The 18,060-nt window shown below is 41.7% G+C and overlaps 1 protein-coding gene across 1 annotated transcript in view; it reads right to left on the bottom strand.

Moving 5' to 3' along the window:
• Positions 1-1,904: 1,904 nt before the first annotated feature.
• Positions 1,905-18,060, bottom strand: part of LOC142748069 (dual oxidase 1-like) — a 131,658-nt gene continuing 115,502 nt past the window's right edge. Inside the window, exons 29-32 of the mRNA XM_075855192.1 lie at positions 13,812-13,970; positions 12,912-13,067; positions 4,790-4,918; positions 1,905-2,066 (exon numbers count right to left, since the gene is read on the bottom strand). Of these exons, the coding sequence (XP_075711307.1) occupies positions 1,944-2,066; positions 4,790-4,918; positions 12,912-13,067; positions 13,812-13,970 (567 nt within the window). The 3' untranslated portion in view covers positions 1,905-1,943. The remainder of the gene's footprint in view (positions 2,067-4,789; positions 4,919-12,911; positions 13,068-13,811; positions 13,971-18,060) is intronic.

The raw sequence follows: 18,060 nt of genomic DNA, 5'->3' as shown, positions 1-18,060 counted from the left end.
GGTCGTTTGCATGAGGCGTTACACCCCTGTAATCAATCAGTCATCAACTCCAATGCCTGGTTAATCCACTTCTTCCCTCGTTCCTCTAATCTCTCTACTCTCTGATAGTCCCTTCACTGGCTAATCAGCCAACAAATAATAATGAAAATAGTGACAACAACATAGAAGTCAGTCCGTCAACTGTCCCTCCATACATCTCTGCCTTAATCTCCCTAAAACTCTCCATGTGTAACCTCTGGTCCTCACAAGACCTTCTCTGCCCTCCTCTTGACTGCTTCTAGGAAACTCCCTGATCACCCAATAGGTGATGATAGATGATAGGTTATTGTCTTGTCTTTACTTTTGTCTGGTCCTTGTCACCCCGCTCTGGTGTTAATTCTCCGGATGGTAAATTAGCCAGATTTATCGTGAGCCTAGTGCTCGACAAATTGATTTTCCTTTCTCCATTTTTAACTGGTACAGCAAGTTTACGTCTTTGAACATCATTTTGATATTTACATATAGATATAATATCCATATAAAGTTGAGTAAGGGCCCCTTTATAAGGGCCAATTATCGTAAAGAAAGGAGCGTTCCCAGAATGCTTGTTCCCAATCAGGAGATGCAGGAGCTGGGCAACAGGGCAAAGAACAGGGCAACAATCTGCGGATGAACGAGCAAAGTCATCGGCTGATTGTATAGTTTTAAATGCCTACGCTTTTATCGTTCAACAGCGCATCTTCCTCTGTAAACAGGAAGATGTGCTGCCGACATGATAGAAATGTATGGGGATGAGCGATCAGAGTAACTAGCGCTCTTCCCTATACATAGTTCCTTGTCAAAGGAGCAAACGAGCGCAGATCACCTTAATATTGGAAGTACACCACCTTAAAGAGGCTCTGTCACCAGATTTTGCAACCCCTATCTGCTATTGCAGCAGATAGGCGCTGCAATGTAGATTACAGTAACGTTTTTATTTTTAAAAAACGAGCATTTTTGGCCAAGTTATGACCATTTTCGTATTTATGCAAATGAGGCTTGCAAAAGTACAACTGGGCGTGTTGAAAAGTAAAAGTACAACTGGGCGTGTATTATGTGCGTACATCGGGGCGTGTTTACTACTATTACTAGCTGGGCGTTGTGTATAGAAGTGTCATCCACTTCTCTTCACAACGCCCAGCTTCTGGCAGTGCAGCACTGTGACGTCACTCACAGGTCCTGCATCGTGTCGGCACCAGAGGCTACAGTTGATTCTGCAGCAGCATCAGCATTTGCAGGTAAGTAGCTACATCGACTTACCTGCAAACGCCGATGCTGCTGCAGAATCATCTGTAGCCTCTGGTGCCGACACGATGCAGGACCTGTGAGTGACGTCACAGTGCTGCACTGCCAGAAGCTGGGCGTTGTGAAGAGAAGTGGATGACACTTCTATACACAACGCCCAGCTAGTAAAAGTAGTAAACACGCCCCGATGTACGCACATAATACACGCCCAGTTGTACTTTTACTTTTCAACACGCCCAGTTGTACTTTTGCAAGCCTCATTTGCATAAATACGAAAATGGTCATAACTTGGCCAAAAATGCTCGTTTTTTAAAAATAAAAACGTTACTGTAATCTACATTGCAGCGCCGATCTGCTGCAATAGCAGATAGGGGTTGCAAAATCTGGTGACAGAGCCTCTTTAATATTGGAGACTACCTTAATATTGGAAGTACATTACATTGGAGGTACATTGCATTACTTACCTAATCTTGAGTTACAACATGTATATTGAATTTAATGTCTGTGCAGATATTTGTGTCTGATAATAAATCTTAGACTAAAATTCTGATGACAGACATTATGCCCTCCATTACATTTTTCAGTAAACCAGTTGTCAAAAATACCAATAAAATCATAGACAAATGAAAAATACCATCAAAATATTTATTTTCTTAACAATTTTATAGCTGTAATTCGCTCTAGAAATTTTCAAAATGGTGAGTAAAATGGGTCTGGTCTTTCTTGTTGAGGATCTGGCAAGCTTTTTCAACATTTTTTGTCATTCCTGGCGGCCCACAACTGAAAACTCCAATTTTTTTAACCTTAAAAGGAAAGCACAAAATAGTTATAATTTGTATTGTTTCTATGAGGATGATGATGATGATGATGATGATGATGATGATTATTATTATTATTAATAATTCTGTTGAGGTTTTTTTTGGCTTTGTCACTCTAGTACATGATGGCAGTCTTAAATGCAGCCCTTGGCTCCACATCATGTGCAGACAGGACAAGGGATAGGCATACACACAATAGCCAAACTTGTGATCCGTATTCTCTGCATATACTTTTTTCCTAATCGGGATTGGATCGCAACAGGGGAAAAAAGGAAAATCTAAGGCTGTAAAGTGTAAGGATGGAATATCAACATTAAAAGGACCCATACACATATCTCCTAACTTTTAAAGATGAAAAAGAGGGTCAGGTAGCTTTTTTGCGTTGCATAATACGTTAAGGGCTCATTGAGACCATGCGTGATTCTCGTCTGCGTGCTGTGCGTTGAAACAACTCCCAACACAAGGACCCATTGATTTTAATGGGGCTATTCAGACATGCGTGAGTTTTCACGCAGCGAGTGTCCGTTGTGGGAAACTCACCGCATGTCCTATATTGGTGCGTTTTCACCATTGTAGTCAATGGCTGCGTGAAAACCACGGTCAGCACACGGACGCACATCCGTGTGCTGTCCGTGCTTCACGCATCAATTACATTGAAAAAACAAGTGCTTGCGAGTGCACATCACTCCCATAACAGGGACAGAAATAGGGGCAGATTTATTCAGCACTCTACGCCATATTTGTGACATAGAAAAGTCACATTGAAAAAGAATTTGCGCAAAAATTGAACTTTTGTCTTTTTACGCTGCCTTGGCACTTTAATGGATGGGGCTTAGTAAAAGCAGGTGTAGCTTGTCGCGGCACAACAAATGTTCTTTAATTTACGCCAACAACTGTAAATTATAGCAAACTATAGCAAAAAATCTATGGCAGCTCATAGCTGCCGTAGATTTTAAGGTGCACAGATACCCAGAGATGCACCTTTTAACAGTCACCCAGAGACACCCTTTTAAGGTGCACAGAAACCCAGAGATGCACCCAATCCATTAAGAGGTGTATGCCTCTTAAAAAATTAGGCACATCTTACTCCATCGATCTTTATATTAAGAATGACATAAAATGCCAGTCTTAATAAATCTGCCCCATTTTGTCCATAAAAGTGAATGCTGCAATACCCCTAAACCCTCTTGCACACGACCTAGTGCCACTCGGGCCGTTTTTCCCAGCATCCGAGTGGCACCCGATAGTTTTTACGGACCCGTTCACTTTAGTGGGTGAATCGGGGACGTGAAAATGGACCTGAGTCTTCGATCTGTGGAAAGATAGAACATGTCCTATCTTTCCACGTAGAAAGGGCAGGACTCGGGCGGCACACTCGGTCATGTGCATTAGGGCTAAGGGCTCATGCACATGACCGTTGTTTTCTTCAGTGTCCTCTCCGTTTTTTTTGCAGATAGCATACTAAACCATTCATTTCTATGGGGCCATGCGCACATTTGTATTTTATTTTGTGGATCCGTGTGTCCGTTATAACAGGTCCTATTCTTGTCTGTATTTGTGTTCCATCTCACCTATTCTAGTGTGTGGGTCAGCAAAAAAACGGACACCACACAGAAGCCACTAGTGTCCGTGTTTTTCAGTGCGCAAAACGAAAACGGTCTTGTGAATGATGCCTAAGTGACCCAAAACAGTGCTATCCACAGTGAAACACACTTTTACTCACTTCCTCTTCCACCCTCCCAGGCTGTTCTGTTTCCAGTTAACAGGAAGTCCTATGTGTGCAACCAATTAGTGGCGATAGCGGAAAATCTGTACAAGAGTAACCATCTGTGATGGACTAAAGCCACAACATGACAAGCCCACATTAATGGAAGTTGGGCACCACTTGCTTAAAGAATTTGAGGCACTTTAAAACTTTGAATGAAATTCTTACCTTTAAAGAGGTTGTCTCAGGATACACATTGCTGGCATATTGCTAGGCTATGTCCCCTGCCAATCGCTAGAGTGAAGCTAGGAAAAGTAGTGTGTATTGAGGGCAATCTCTTAATGCAAATCTGAGAGACTCACATAAAGGCTCTCATAGACTTGCATCGAGAGACTGACTTTTTGTCCCTACATCAGACGTTGTAGGATTCATGGAGTCAGAATGGCGATCACGTGACCCAATATTGACTCGGAATGGATCGGCTAGCCGTGAAATACAGCACCAGGTAAATCAACACACCTTATTAACTTTCACCTTATTACATTTTCAAATGAGGTGGTAGGGAAAAAAAGCCAGAATTCTACTTTAAGGTAAAAAAATGTTCTTTAAAACTCTGTGATTTTGCGATCAAAGATTTTTGTTTTCTTTGTTCCCATATTAATATAACTCCAACTGGTTCACTGCTCAGAAATTAGTCCAATGGATTAATTACAACAGTTAAGTATACGGAAAAGTTATTAGTTGTCCTTTAATCAGCACAGTAGAAAAAAAATCGTTTCTCAGCAAATCTTTACAGCCATAATATATTTTATTAAATTACTAGGTATTAAGACAAAACAATAATTAGCACTCAGGGTATATGAGCTCGGTTTTTAATATCACTTATAATAATGTGTCAGTGTTGAATAGCGAATTGCGTTAATGGCACTGGAGACGACTAAACAGAAATTAATTTGATCCATTTGACTTTCATCCAAATATATTTAAACTCTAAATCACTCACCTCTGGGTGAACTTCCTGCAGAGATAGGAAAAATGGCTCAAACTGTGGCCTTCCAAAATGAGTAATAGATCGTAAACCCGTGAATAGGCTGCGACTCAGAACTTTCTGGAAATGTCTTTCACAAATATACTAAAATGGAAAATATAGGCATTACTTATAAAGGGTTTTGTCTTTTTTTATGCATAGTTTGAAAGTTCACGTTGTTTGTAGAGTTGTATTTGCTAGATAGGCAGTAACGCTCATAGGGGGAGCACAGCAATGGTAGGCTATTTATTAATGTATTAATAATTTATTATTTAACATTTTATTCTGCTTTCTATCTGTCTAATTTAAATTTACAAAATGATGTTAGATAAGGCGATTAATACTTAAATAAAGTGATCTGTGACAATGAGAAGGAAAAATGCATATATTCAAGAATTTACAAAAATTATAATATTTTATATGTTTAGAATATAATATGTGCTCAGAGGTCACTTTATTAGATACATATTAATGCAAATATTTAACTGCCAATCATGTTGCAGCAACTAAATGGATAGAGGAATGTAGAGATGGTCAAGAGGTTTAGCTGCTGTTCAGACCAAACAGATGCATAGGGAAGAAATCTGAGTGACTTTAATTAAAAAATTAATGCTGGTGCCAAGCTGGGTGATTTAAAGGGGTTGACGTTGTATCACAATGACAACACCTGTCTATATGAACTAATATGGGCATCTGCTCTGGGAGACCAGGCCTGCCCATGCATTACTGTATATTGTAAAATGAATGGCCGACACGTAAGGCTACATTTACCCTGCAGCAGCCACTGATGACCAATGTTCCCTATAAGGTGCGCGGCTGCATGGCCATGCACCTTCCACAGTTCGTCCGTCCGCTCACTAAAGTTTAAAGCCTGCGCACTGTCACAGGCGGCGGGCAGATGCAGTGGCGTCACTAGCACGGGAGGGGGTTCCGGTGCTAGCGACAGCAACATTGACTTGTATGTGCGTCCACAGGACGCACGGTAAGTACAATCTTTTTTTTTTAAGGAGCCGTGCGGGAGGGGGGCTGTGTAGAGCTACATACAAGGGGAGGAATGGGGCTGGGTTGCGCTATATACAAGGGGAGGAGTGGGGCTGTGTAGCGCTATTTACAGAGGGGATTGCTTTGTAACACTATCTACACAGGGGAAGGAGGGGGGCTGTGTAGCACTATATACACAGGGGGAGGTGGGGAGCTGTGTAGCACTATATACAAGGGGAGGAGGCGGCTGTGTAGCATGATATACAAAAGGAGAGTGGTCTGCGTAGTAGGATATACAAGGGGAGGGGGGCTGCATAGCTATCAACTATCTGCAGGGGGGTCTGTGTGACACTATCTGCAGGGGGGTCTGTGTGACACGATCTGCATGGGGGTCTGTGTGGCACGATCTGCATGGGGGTCTGTGTGGCACGATATGCAGGGGGGTCTGTGTGGCACAATCTACAGCGGGGTCTATGTGGCACAATCTACAGGGGGGTCTATGTGGCACAATCTACAGGGGGGTCTGTGTAGCACAATCTACAGGGAGGTCTGTGTGGCACAATCTACAAGGGGGGGTCTGTGTGGCACAATCTACAGCGGGGTCTGTGTGGCACAATCTACAGGGGGGTCTGTGTAGCACTACCTACAGGGAGGTCTGTGTGGCACAATCTACAGGGGGGTCTGTGTGGCACGATCTGTAGGGGGGTCTGTGTGGCACGATCTGCAGGGGGGTCTGTGTGAGAAGATCTACAGGGGGGTCTGTGTGGCACGATCTACAGGGGGTCTGTGTGGCACAATCTACAGGGGGGTCTGTGTGACACGATCTACAGGGGGGGGTCTGTGTGGCAGGATCTATGGGAGGATGTGTGTGGCAGGATCTATGGGAGGATGTGTGTGGCGCTATCTACAGGGGGGCTGTGTGGCGCTATCTACAGGGGGCTGTGTGGCGCTCTCTACAGGGGGGCTGTGTGGCGCTTTCTATAGGAACAGTGGAGTAATAAGGGATTCTTTCATTGACGCCTATAATTGGTGTTTAGAACGGTCTATTTTACTGCTGTACTTGTAATATTATAGTATTTAAAAAAGTAATTAAAACTAATTTAAAATAAGTTTTCTTATTCTCTTATTTAATCGCTATATTAGTGTTTACTGGGGTATTACTTTTGGTCATCAGATCACCCACCATTGATGGAGACTTGCCCTGCTCCATAACTGCTCCGATCAGGAGCTGCCAAGACTTAGGGTATGTGCACACGATAGCAGGCATTTACGTGTGAAAAGACAGACTGTTTTCAAGAGAAAACAGCTGCCTCGTTTCACACGTAAATGCTCCTCCTCATATTATGCGAGGCGTCTGTGACGCTCGTAAATCTTGAGCTGTGCTTCATTGAGTTCAATGAAGTACGGCTCAAATTACGTTGCAAAGAAGTGCCCTGCACTTCTTTGCCGAGGCAGTCAATTTACGCGTCGTCATTTGACAGCTGTCAAACGACGACGCGTAAATTACAGGTCGTCGGCACAGTACGTCGGCAAACCCATTCAAATGAATGGGCAGATGTTTGCCGACGTATTGTAGCCCTATTTTCAGGCGTAAATCGAGGCATAATACGCCTCGTTTATGCCTGAAAATAGGTTGTGTGAACCCAGCCTTAGGGAGAACATTGCTGATGACCAGATCTCCAGAGTTAAGAAAAGCCGAACCTGCGTCAATTTAAACAGGATTTGTCTTCGTGAGAAAACCCCTTTATATAACTTAGATACTTCTGGTATTTGCACACACAATAGTCTATAGAGTTTAGTATATATATTTAGTAACAGTTTTTGGGCGCAAGCCCTTTGATAATAAAAAGTCAGTGTAGAATGACCAGACTGATATAAGGTTACAGTGACTCAAATAAGCAAGTGTTATAACCGTGGTATGAAGAAGAGCATCTCTGAAAATACATCATGTCAAACATAGAAGTGAATGGCTACAGCAGCAGAAAACCCGCCAGGATCCATTTCTTTTGAAACCAGTTTGTAATGAATCGGGGTAGGGAGACGGAGAGGTGAGACCTAATCCACCCACAACTCAGTCCCTGCCTACTTGCACGGACCGTCCTAAGTGACGGTGTACAACTGGGCGACGGTCCCTACACTCAGTAAGTGCAAGACAGACAACACAAGACAAGGGCACACAGAAGCAAGGGGGGGGTTGGGGCAGTTGCCCACGGAGACACCGTGAGCAACAGGCAGTGGTGAACAAGCCGAATCAAACCAGGGGAGTACGTAGTAGCAAAATCAGAGCAGGAGAATAGTCAGGCAAGTCAGGGTCAATAAGAAACAGCGGTCAATCGGGTGAATAGCAGGAATCGCAGAGCCAGGAAACAAGACAATCACAGGCAAGGAGCATGCTGCAAGTGAGGGTATAAATAGACCAAGGGCGGGAGCAAGAACCGTCAGGCCAGGCTGTGATAGGTTCTCCCTCTCCTCAGCCTGCAACCCTGAGTGGTAACAGATCGCGTCACTCTAGCAGACCTTGGAGCTGATGAGAGCGGATTAACCCCGGGCGTCGACACAGAACCTGTGTCTGGCAAACCCTTTACACAGTTATACCTGGTGTGAACAGGTGACTAGAATGGGCGGGGTATTAAAAAAAATTGGATAAACATTGTCTGGTCTAACTATTCACATTTTTTTGCTGCACCATGCAGGTAGTAGTGTCAGAATTTGTCATAAGTCACAGGAGTCTGTAGTCCAACCAATCTTATGTCAGTAATTGAAGCTGTAATGGGGGATCCTTAATACCACCTGGTCACTGAGTCCCGCTCTACTGGAGTATTGATGGTGACCATGTGCTTCCCTTTATTTACACAGTCTTTCCGTATTCTAATCTACTTCCTGAAGGATAATGTATCTTGTTGGTATGTCGAACATAATAATAATAATAATAATAATAATAATCTTTATTTATATAGCGCCAACATATTACGCAGCACTTTACAATTTAGAGGGAAACATGAAACAAACAATATCAGACATTACATAGTGACAAAGTTCATTTACAATTCAAAACCTGAGGAGTGAGGACCCTGCTCGCAAGAGCTTACAATCTATGAGGACATAAGGGAGACACAAAGTGTAATAGTGTTTGTTCTGTACAATGGTCCGGCCATTTTTATACACATGCGGTGGTAACATAAAGCTGCATGAGCCGGTCACCAGCCAGTATCCGTGTATGACGGAACATGAGAATAAGTTCAGTGGCCTCCAATGATCTATCACCAGATCTCAATAGAACAATTTAGGACGATATGCAGTATAAAGGCAACGTTGATTCTAGGGGAGATTATCATTATACACAGAGTCCAATGGTACCTGTACTGTTTAATTCTAAGGAGACATAAAGCTCTGTGCCAATGTGCATGAGCCCTAAATATGACAGATCTACAACTGCGTAATACTGCCACGTCAACATAGGATAGCACCTCTGATGTACTACCCAGCACTAGGAATGTGTACCTTCATAAGGTGGCGATTTAGTATAATTTAATGTTATAATTGTATCATTTACATCACTCAAGGAATGTTTGTTTAAAGAGGCTCTGTCACCAGATTTTGCAAACCCTATCTCCTATTGCAGCAGATCGGCGCTGCAATGTAGATAAGAGTAACGTTTTGTTTTTTTTTAAAAACGAGCATTTTTGGCCAAGTTATGACAATTTTTATATTTATGTAAATGAGGCTTTCTAAAGTACAACTGGGCGTGTTTAAAGTTAAAGTACAACTGGGCGTGTATTATGTGTGTTACATCGGGGCGTTTTTACTACTTTTACTAGCTGGGCGTTCTGACGAGAAGTATCATCCACTTCTCTTCACAACGCCCAGCTTCTGGCAGTGTAGAGACACAGCGTGTTCTCGAGAGATCACGCTGTGACGTCACTCACTTCCTGCCCCAGGCCCTGCATCGTGTCGGACCAGCGAGGACACATCGGCACCAGAGGCTACATTTGATTCTGCAGCAGCATCGGCGTTTGCAGGTAAGTCGATGTAGCTACTTACCTGCAAACGCTGATGCTGCTGCAGAATCAACTGTAGCCTCTGGTGCCGATGTGTCCTCGCTCGTCCGACACGATGCAGGACCTGTGAGTGACGTCACAGCGTGATCTCTCGAGAACACGCTGTGTGTCTGTGCACTGCCAGAAACTGGGTGTTGATGAAGAGAAGTGGATGATGCTGATTCGTCAGCATCATACACTTCTATTCACAACGCCCAGCTAGTAAAAGAAGTAAAAACGCCCCGATGTAACGAACACAATACACGCCCAGTTGTACTTTAACTTTAAACACGCCCAGTTGTACTTTTACTGTAAACACGCCCAGTTGTACTTTAGAAAGCCTCATTTACATAAATATAAAAATGGTCATAACTTGGCCAAAAATGCTCGTTTAAAAAAAAACAAAAAACGTTACTCTTATCTACATTGCAGCGCCGATCTGCTGCAATAGGAGATAGGGGTTGCAAAATCTGGTGACAGAGCCTCTTTAATTAGTACTGTTTTCCAGAAAAATTGAATTAACATATATTTTTTTTAAATGATAATGTTTACAAAATAAGCTTTCCTGATTTCTTATATATCCTCTTTTATCATTTTACTTTCTTACATAAAACTGACATTAATTATATAATGAATTATTTATAGTGTACTTTTATATGATTTCCTAATAGGCAGAGGAAATAGGCCAGTAAAAGTGCTCTTAAGGCTATGTTCACACGGGGTCTTTTGCCGAGTTTATTGACGCGGAAACCGCGTCGCAAAACTCGGCAGAAACTCCCCGAGAACGCCTCCCATTGATTTCAATGGGAGGCGTCGGCGTCTTTTTCCCGCGAGCAGTAAAACTGCCTCGCGGGAAAAAGAAGCGACATGCCCTATCTTCGGGCGCTTCCGCCTCCGACCTCCCATTGACTTCAATGGGAGGCAGGAGAAAGCGTGTTTTCTGCCCGCGGCGCTCAATGGCCGCGGGCGAAAAACGGCGCGATCATTGCTATTCACACGGAGTATTTTGGGGGAGGAATATCTGCCTCAAAATTCCGTTTGGAGCTTTGAGGCAGATATTCCTCCCCCAAAATACTCCGTGTGAACATAGCCTAATAGAATATTAGTAATGGAGCTTTTCTTTAGAAAAATTACTTGAAAGTACAGTACTTACTAGGAGATTTCAGTGAAAAGGAAAAGTTAAGGCTTTTACACTAAAAATACATGATGAATTTTTTTCCTTTTACTTTACACATTGGCTATATCATTCCACTGTGACAGCGGCCTAATGCACTATAATAGTTGTATGTGAGCAGAGTTTCTAATACATGTATATTAGAAAACTGTATGATTTCCTATTCTACAAATAAGTAATAGAATAAGTAAAAACTTGACAACCCCTTTAATGCTTTGTTCACAGATATATCATTTTTAATGGATAGTATTTATATGCTGATGCATTTACTTGCATTAATCATGCAATTTGATATCTATTGACACAAATGTAAAATACAATGGAAGTAGGCCACATGTTTATTTATTTTTTATATAGTATATATTGCACTGATGGCCCAGGACATGCGGCCCCCAGGAGGAGACAAATTCATATGGAGCAGCTTTTAACCAAGCCGCAAAGAACATCAGACCTAGGTACTCTGTTTTCTTGTTCCCTCATGTGTATTTTGCCAAGGACAGATCCCAGATCTGTTGTTTTTTTCCCATGACCAAACATGTTTATAGCCTAATGATATATATTGAGAAACCTCTGGCCACTGATATGATTTGTCAAAGGTCGCAGCCCCCACAAATGTTGGGTTGACCACCACTGTTTTATAAGTATAGCTTGGCAACTAATAAATTACTTTTCTCATTCGTGACAATTTAATTCTCATTCGTGACAATCTAATCTACATTGAGGAAAAAAATTACATATCTGAGCAAAAAATATCATTATGTCACTGTTTTCACCAGTAAAATAATGTCAACCATGAATATGGCATTTTTATTCCATAAATGGGAAATCTCTAAAACTACTGTCACTGCATGAAAATAATATATTGTGACCAGAATAGAAAAATATCTGGCCTTCTCCTACATCTCAAGTCATTCTAGACATAGTCATTCTAGACGTTACATAGTTACATAGTTACATAGTTACATAGTTTGTACGGTTGAAAAAAGACACATGTCCATCAAGTTCAACCAAGGGATGGGAAAGCGGAAGTGGGATGGGAAAGGGGAAGTAAAAAATTTCTACACATAGCAGTTAATATTTTTTTGTTCTAGGAAATGATCTAAGCCTTTTTTAAAGCCATCTACTGTCCCTGCTGTGACCAGCTCCTGCGGTAGGCTATCCATAGATTCACAGTTCTCACAGTAAAGAAGGCTTGTCGCCTCTGCAGGTTGAACCTTTTTTTCTCCAGACGGAGGGAGTGCCCCCTTGTTTTTTGAGGGGGTTTTACAAGGAACAGGATTTCACCATATTTTTTGTATGTGTCATTCATATATTTATATAAGTTAATCATGTCCCCCCTTAGTCGTCTTTTCTCAAGGCTAAATAGGTTTAGTTCTTTTAATCTTTCCTCATAACTTAGATTCTCCATGCCCCTTATTAGCTTCGTTGCTCTTCTTTGTATTTTTTCCAACTCCAGGGCATCCTTTCTATGAACTGGAGCCCAGAACTGGACTGCATATTCTAGATGAGGCCTCACTAAATGCAAGGAAGGAAATGCAATGAAGTTTGAAATCAGCAGCCATTGTAATTGGATTGATGGTAAGGCAGACTTGTCACTAGGAGAGGTTACTTTAGCTAGGGGGGAATATCATTTTATAATAAAAGTAATAAATGGACCCAAAAAACTGCCATCTAGGGCAACCAAACAATATGCCACATGTGCCAGCAAGACACTTAAATGGGGGTCAATAAAATACAGTAATAAATGAAGACCCGTCAGTTGTACTAAAGAATATAAACACCATCACAGACATAAAGGGCTCTTCATTTAAAATGTTAGGATGTTTGAGTTTAAAATTAAAAAAAAGCATGAAATTGGTGAATTTTCTGCATTAAATAGTTAGATTGGTATAAAAGCTTTTCTTACCAACATGGTCGTACGGAGGTCGAATTTTTCAGCAAACTGGGTGATGTAGATGTGAACAGACACCAAGTTATGTTCATCATTCTCCTCAACTTCTCTAATAATTTCTGCAAGCCACTCAAACTGCCGTTGTGTACGAGTCACCCAGATAAAGTACACCTGCAAAAATAGTAAAGAGTTCCATGTACAGAATATAAAAACTTTTCAGGACATTTATTTATTCCATCATTAGAGGTCATCTTTCAACTACTAGAAATAGAGACTGTCTAAAGGCGGACAAATATAGTACAGGTTTGACTCCAGGGCCCTGTCCTGGGCTATTGTATCCGTAGCCAAATTTGCCTGGGGGAAATAAAAATGATTCCTGACCCCACAAAGGCAGTTCTAATAATTTCCCTGGATCAATGTAACATAATTTGCCTTTATGCTAATTATATCTATATTAGTCACTAGATAAACGTCTCGGCTGTGAACCTTACACTGTACATATACAGCAAATCTCATTGAGGGCAGCAACTACTGTATTAGGATATGTTCACATGCTTAGCAAAAAACATCTGAAAATACGGAGCTGTTTTCAAGGGAAAAACAGCTTCTGATTTTCAGAATTTTTTTAAGCCACTCTCGATTTTTGAGCCGCTTTTACGGCCGTTTTTGGAGCTGTTTTCTATAGAGTCAATGAAAAACGGCTCCAAAAACCGCCCCAAGAAATTACCTGCACTTCTTTTTTGCGGCCATTTTTTTACGCGGCCGTTTTTCAGCCATTTACGGCCCGAAAAACGGCCGAAAATAGCCCGTGTGAACATACCCTTACTATATCTGTTTGTATTTATTCTTACCTAAATATTTTACTACATTCTTTTCTTCATCTGAAATTAAATATTGACAGGAATCACAACTTACCTTTTTACACGTTATTTTTGCATTCACAGATGACTTGAATACCAAATCTTTAAGAATAGAGGCAAAGGGTGTGACTCCAATACCCCCTCCAACTAGCACTGAAACATCATATTTGTTCCATTCTTGGTGTCCTTCCCCAAAAGGTCCATCTAAATACAGCTAATGAAAAGTTAGAATTCCATTAACAAACTTTTTTACAAAATTATGTATTTAAATAAGCGGGTATGTATACATAAATACAATGAACGCGTTGATTCTGCATATTACTAAAGATTATTTACAAAAGTGTGGTCCTACAACTGCTTTTGATGCTTAGGACACACGAAACGTATACAAACTATTGGAAGCCTTAAAGGGGTTTTCCAATACTTTTTTTTATTTCTTAAATCAATGCAATGTTCCTCTATTAATATATTAGTGCGCTCTGACTATCTTTTTCTTGATAATAAATGGTTTTAGTAACATTACTCCCTATTGTTTACCTGGAGAGGTTTGTTTTGCTCAGTAAGTTCATTCCTCTTCTCTTCCTGTGTTTCTCCTCCCTGCATGCACTGCTCTAGTCCCAGCATGCAATGTGCATGCAGCAGTGCACTTGCTCCGCCTACTACACCCAGCTCTACTAACTTCTGCAATCCCAGTCTTCATTTTGGTGCTCTCATTCTATTACTGCTAGCACAAGCTGAAATCACTGGATATCTGCGTTTTTAAACAACACTGACCCTATATGATGATACGTAAAGTTTGGTCTTTATAATTATAAGTTTTCTAAATGTATATTAACTGTTTATACAGTCTTAGTTTTAAATACTGTATTTTATATATATATATATATAAAATAAAAAAAATTGAATTCTAACATGTGAATTGGGATAAAAGGAGCAATACCTGTGGATCGCCGCTGCATCCTGTGTCGGAGATTCACAGTGAGCAAGAAAAAACTAAAGGGAAGCAGCGCTCCTAACTAGCCATCGATGAAAAATAATTCCCCTTCATGTAACTCTGCTACCTGTCAACTGAAAAGTCATCCACCACAGGGAAAAATGTTAGTCCATCATGTCTGATTCCCAGGTGTTTCTTTGCGGTACTCCTCTGTGTGGAAACATTTTTCACTCTGGCAGCTGATTTTTCCATTGACAGGTAGCAGAGTTACACAACAGGAAAACAAATTCCCCATCATGTAACTCTGCTACCTGTGAACTGAAAAGTCATCGGCTGTTTGAAGGGGGTGCACCGCTCGTATAAGCGCTGCTTCCCCTTACTTCATCACACTGTGAATCGCTAACTAGTTCGTATAGAAGCGAAGTATTGCCTAATTATTTTTTTTGGGCTTCCAGTTCAGTTCTGAAGTGGCTTTGAGGGGCCTATATATTAGACACCCCTATGAAACACGACATTTTAGAAACTAGACCCCTCAAAGTATTCACAACAGCATTTAGAAAGTTTATGCACAAAATGTTTTACCAGAGAAACGCAACTCAATACTTATTGTCCAGATTCTGCAGTAGAAATATCCCACATGAGGCCCTAGTCCGGTAATGGACTGAAGCACCGGCCTCCGAAGCAAAGGAGCACCTAGTGGATTTTGAGGCCGCCTTTTTATTAGGCACCATGTCCGGTTTGAATAGGTCTTGTGGTACCAAAATAGTGGAAACCCCCAAAAGGTGATCCCATTTTGGAAACTAGACCACTTGAGGAATACATTGTAGTTTTCTTGGGGTGCATGCGGCTTTTTGATCAGTTTTTATTCTATTTTTAAGTGGCGCGGTGACTAATAAACAGCAATTCTATTGTTTTTTAATTCTATTTTTGTTACAGCGTTCACCGTGCGCTATAAATGACATATTCACTTTATTCTATGGGGCGATACGATTAGGGCTCATTTACACGAGCGTATTATACGTTTTTGCAACGCGCGTCGCAGGGACCTATGTTACTCTATGGGGCCGTGCAGACAGGTACGTGATTTTCACGCAGCGTATGTCCGCTGCGTGAAACGCACGACGTCCTATATTTGTGCGCTGTTCGCGCATCACGCACCCATTGAAGTCAATGGGTGTGTGAAAACCACGCATGTCGCACGGAAGCAATTCCGTGGGACGCGCGTGATTCACGCAACAGCACTGTAAAGGATGAATGAAAACAGAAAAGCACCACGTTCTTTTCTGTTTACAAACATCCAAACGGAGTGTCATAATGATGGCGGCTGCGCGAAAAGCACGCAGCCGCGCATCATAAAGGGCTGACACACGGAGCTGTTAAGTGCTTTTTGCGCACGCAAAACGCCGCGCTTTTTGCTTGCACAAAACGCACACGCTCGTGTAAACTCGGCCTTACGGTGACACCAGATGTTTATAGTTTTTTTATGTCTTATGGCGTTTGCACAATAAAATACGTTTTGTAAAAAATCATTCACTTTTTGTTACCTTATTCTAAGAGCCAGAACTTTATAATTTTTCCATCAATAAAGCCGTGCGAGGACTTATTTTTTGCGTAACGAACTGTAGTTTCCATCAGTACCATTTTTCGGTAAATGCAACTTTTTGATCTATTTTTAATACATTTTTTGGGAGGTGAAGTGACCAAACAATTGTGATTGTGGTACGGTTTATTATTATTTTCTTTTACGGCGTTCACCGCGCGGGATAAATAACGAAATAATTTTGTAGTTCAGGCCGTTACGGACGCGGCGATACCAATTATGTATCGTTTATTTATATATTTTTATTAATAAAAAAGGACTGATAAGGGAAAAAAAGGGGGATTTTTTTAACTTTTAATTTCTTATTTTTACACATCTTTTTTAACTTTTTTTTTTACTTTTATTACTTTGTCCCACTAGGGGACTTGAGGGCAGGAGGCCCTGATCGCTATTCTAATACACTGCACTACATCCGTAGTGCAGTGTATTAGAACTGTCAGCTATTCACTGACAGCAAGCATAGTGGGTCCTGACTTTGTCAGGACCCACTAGGCTTCCGTCGATGGCATAGCCGGACGCCTTTGTTTGGTGTCCGGTTGCCATAGTAACCATCGCCGGCCGCTATCGTGTAGCAGGCCGGCGATGGTAACTTAACCCCTAAAAACCCGCGATCTCTATAGAACGCGGCTTTTAAGGGGTTAGACAGCGGGGACACAGCGATCGGTCCCCGCTGTAGGAGCTGCGGCAGCTGCTGTACGAGACAGCAGCTGTCACAGCTCCTGCACCTGTCGGGAAGACGGCCGAAACGGCCGTTATTCCTGCAACTTCGTATACACACCGCTACACACCTTCAACCTTGCGCATGCGCAGTGTAATATACACGGCCGCTGAAGACGCAGCCACATAATTTCACAGAGCATGCGCGGTGGAGTGTGTTCACCACGCATGCTCTAATTCAATAAAGAAGCACGTGGTACGGTTACGTCATTTTTGACGTAACCGTACAGTGTGTAAGCCGGAAACCGGAAGCAAGGCAGAAGACCAAATGGACGGGTCTGCACAGGAAGTGCAGATTTTGCATTGCTAAGGGGACGGCGACGGAGGAGGATATACGACGCTACAGCCATCTGATGAAACGTAAGTACATTGGAAAGTTATATCTTTTTCATTGTTTTATTTAAATAAATGTAATTTTTTAGTTCCGGAATACCCCTTTAAATGTAAAACTTTAATACTTGTACATACACTACCGTTCAAAAGTTTGGGGTCACCCAGACAATTTTGTGTTTTCCATGAAAACTCACACTTATATTTATCAAATGAGTTGCAAAATGACTAGAAAATATAATCAACACATTGACAAGGTTAGAAATAATGATTTTTATTTGAAATAATAATTTTCCCCTTCCAACTTTGCTTTCGTCAAAGAATGCTCCATTTGCAGAAATTACAGCATTGCAGACCTTTGGCATTCTAGCTGTTAATTTGCTGAGGTAATCGGGAGAAATGTCACCCCATGCTTCCAGAAGCCCCTCCCACAAGTTGGATTGGCTTGATGGGCACTTCTTGCGTACCACACGGTCAAGCTGCTCCCACAACAGCTCTATGGGGTTGAGATCTGGTGACTGCGCTGGCCACTCCATTACAGATAGAATACCAGCTGCCTGCTTCTTCCCTAAATAGTTCTTGCATAATTTTGAGGTGTGCTTTGGGTCATTGTCCTGTTGTAGGATGAAATTTGCTCCAATCAAGCGCTGTCCACAGGGTATGGCATGGCGTTGCAAAATGGAGTAATAGCCTTCCTTATTCAAAATCCCTTTTACCTTGTAC

Source organism: Rhinoderma darwinii, chromosome 3, assembly GCF_050947455.1.
Source record: "Rhinoderma darwinii isolate aRhiDar2 chromosome 3, aRhiDar2.hap1, whole genome shotgun sequence".
NCBI lineage: Eukaryota > Metazoa > Chordata > Amphibia > Anura > Rhinodermatidae > Rhinoderma > Rhinoderma darwinii.
Note: the sequence above shows the minus strand (reverse complement) of the source record. Positions and strands in the feature narration are given on the sequence as shown.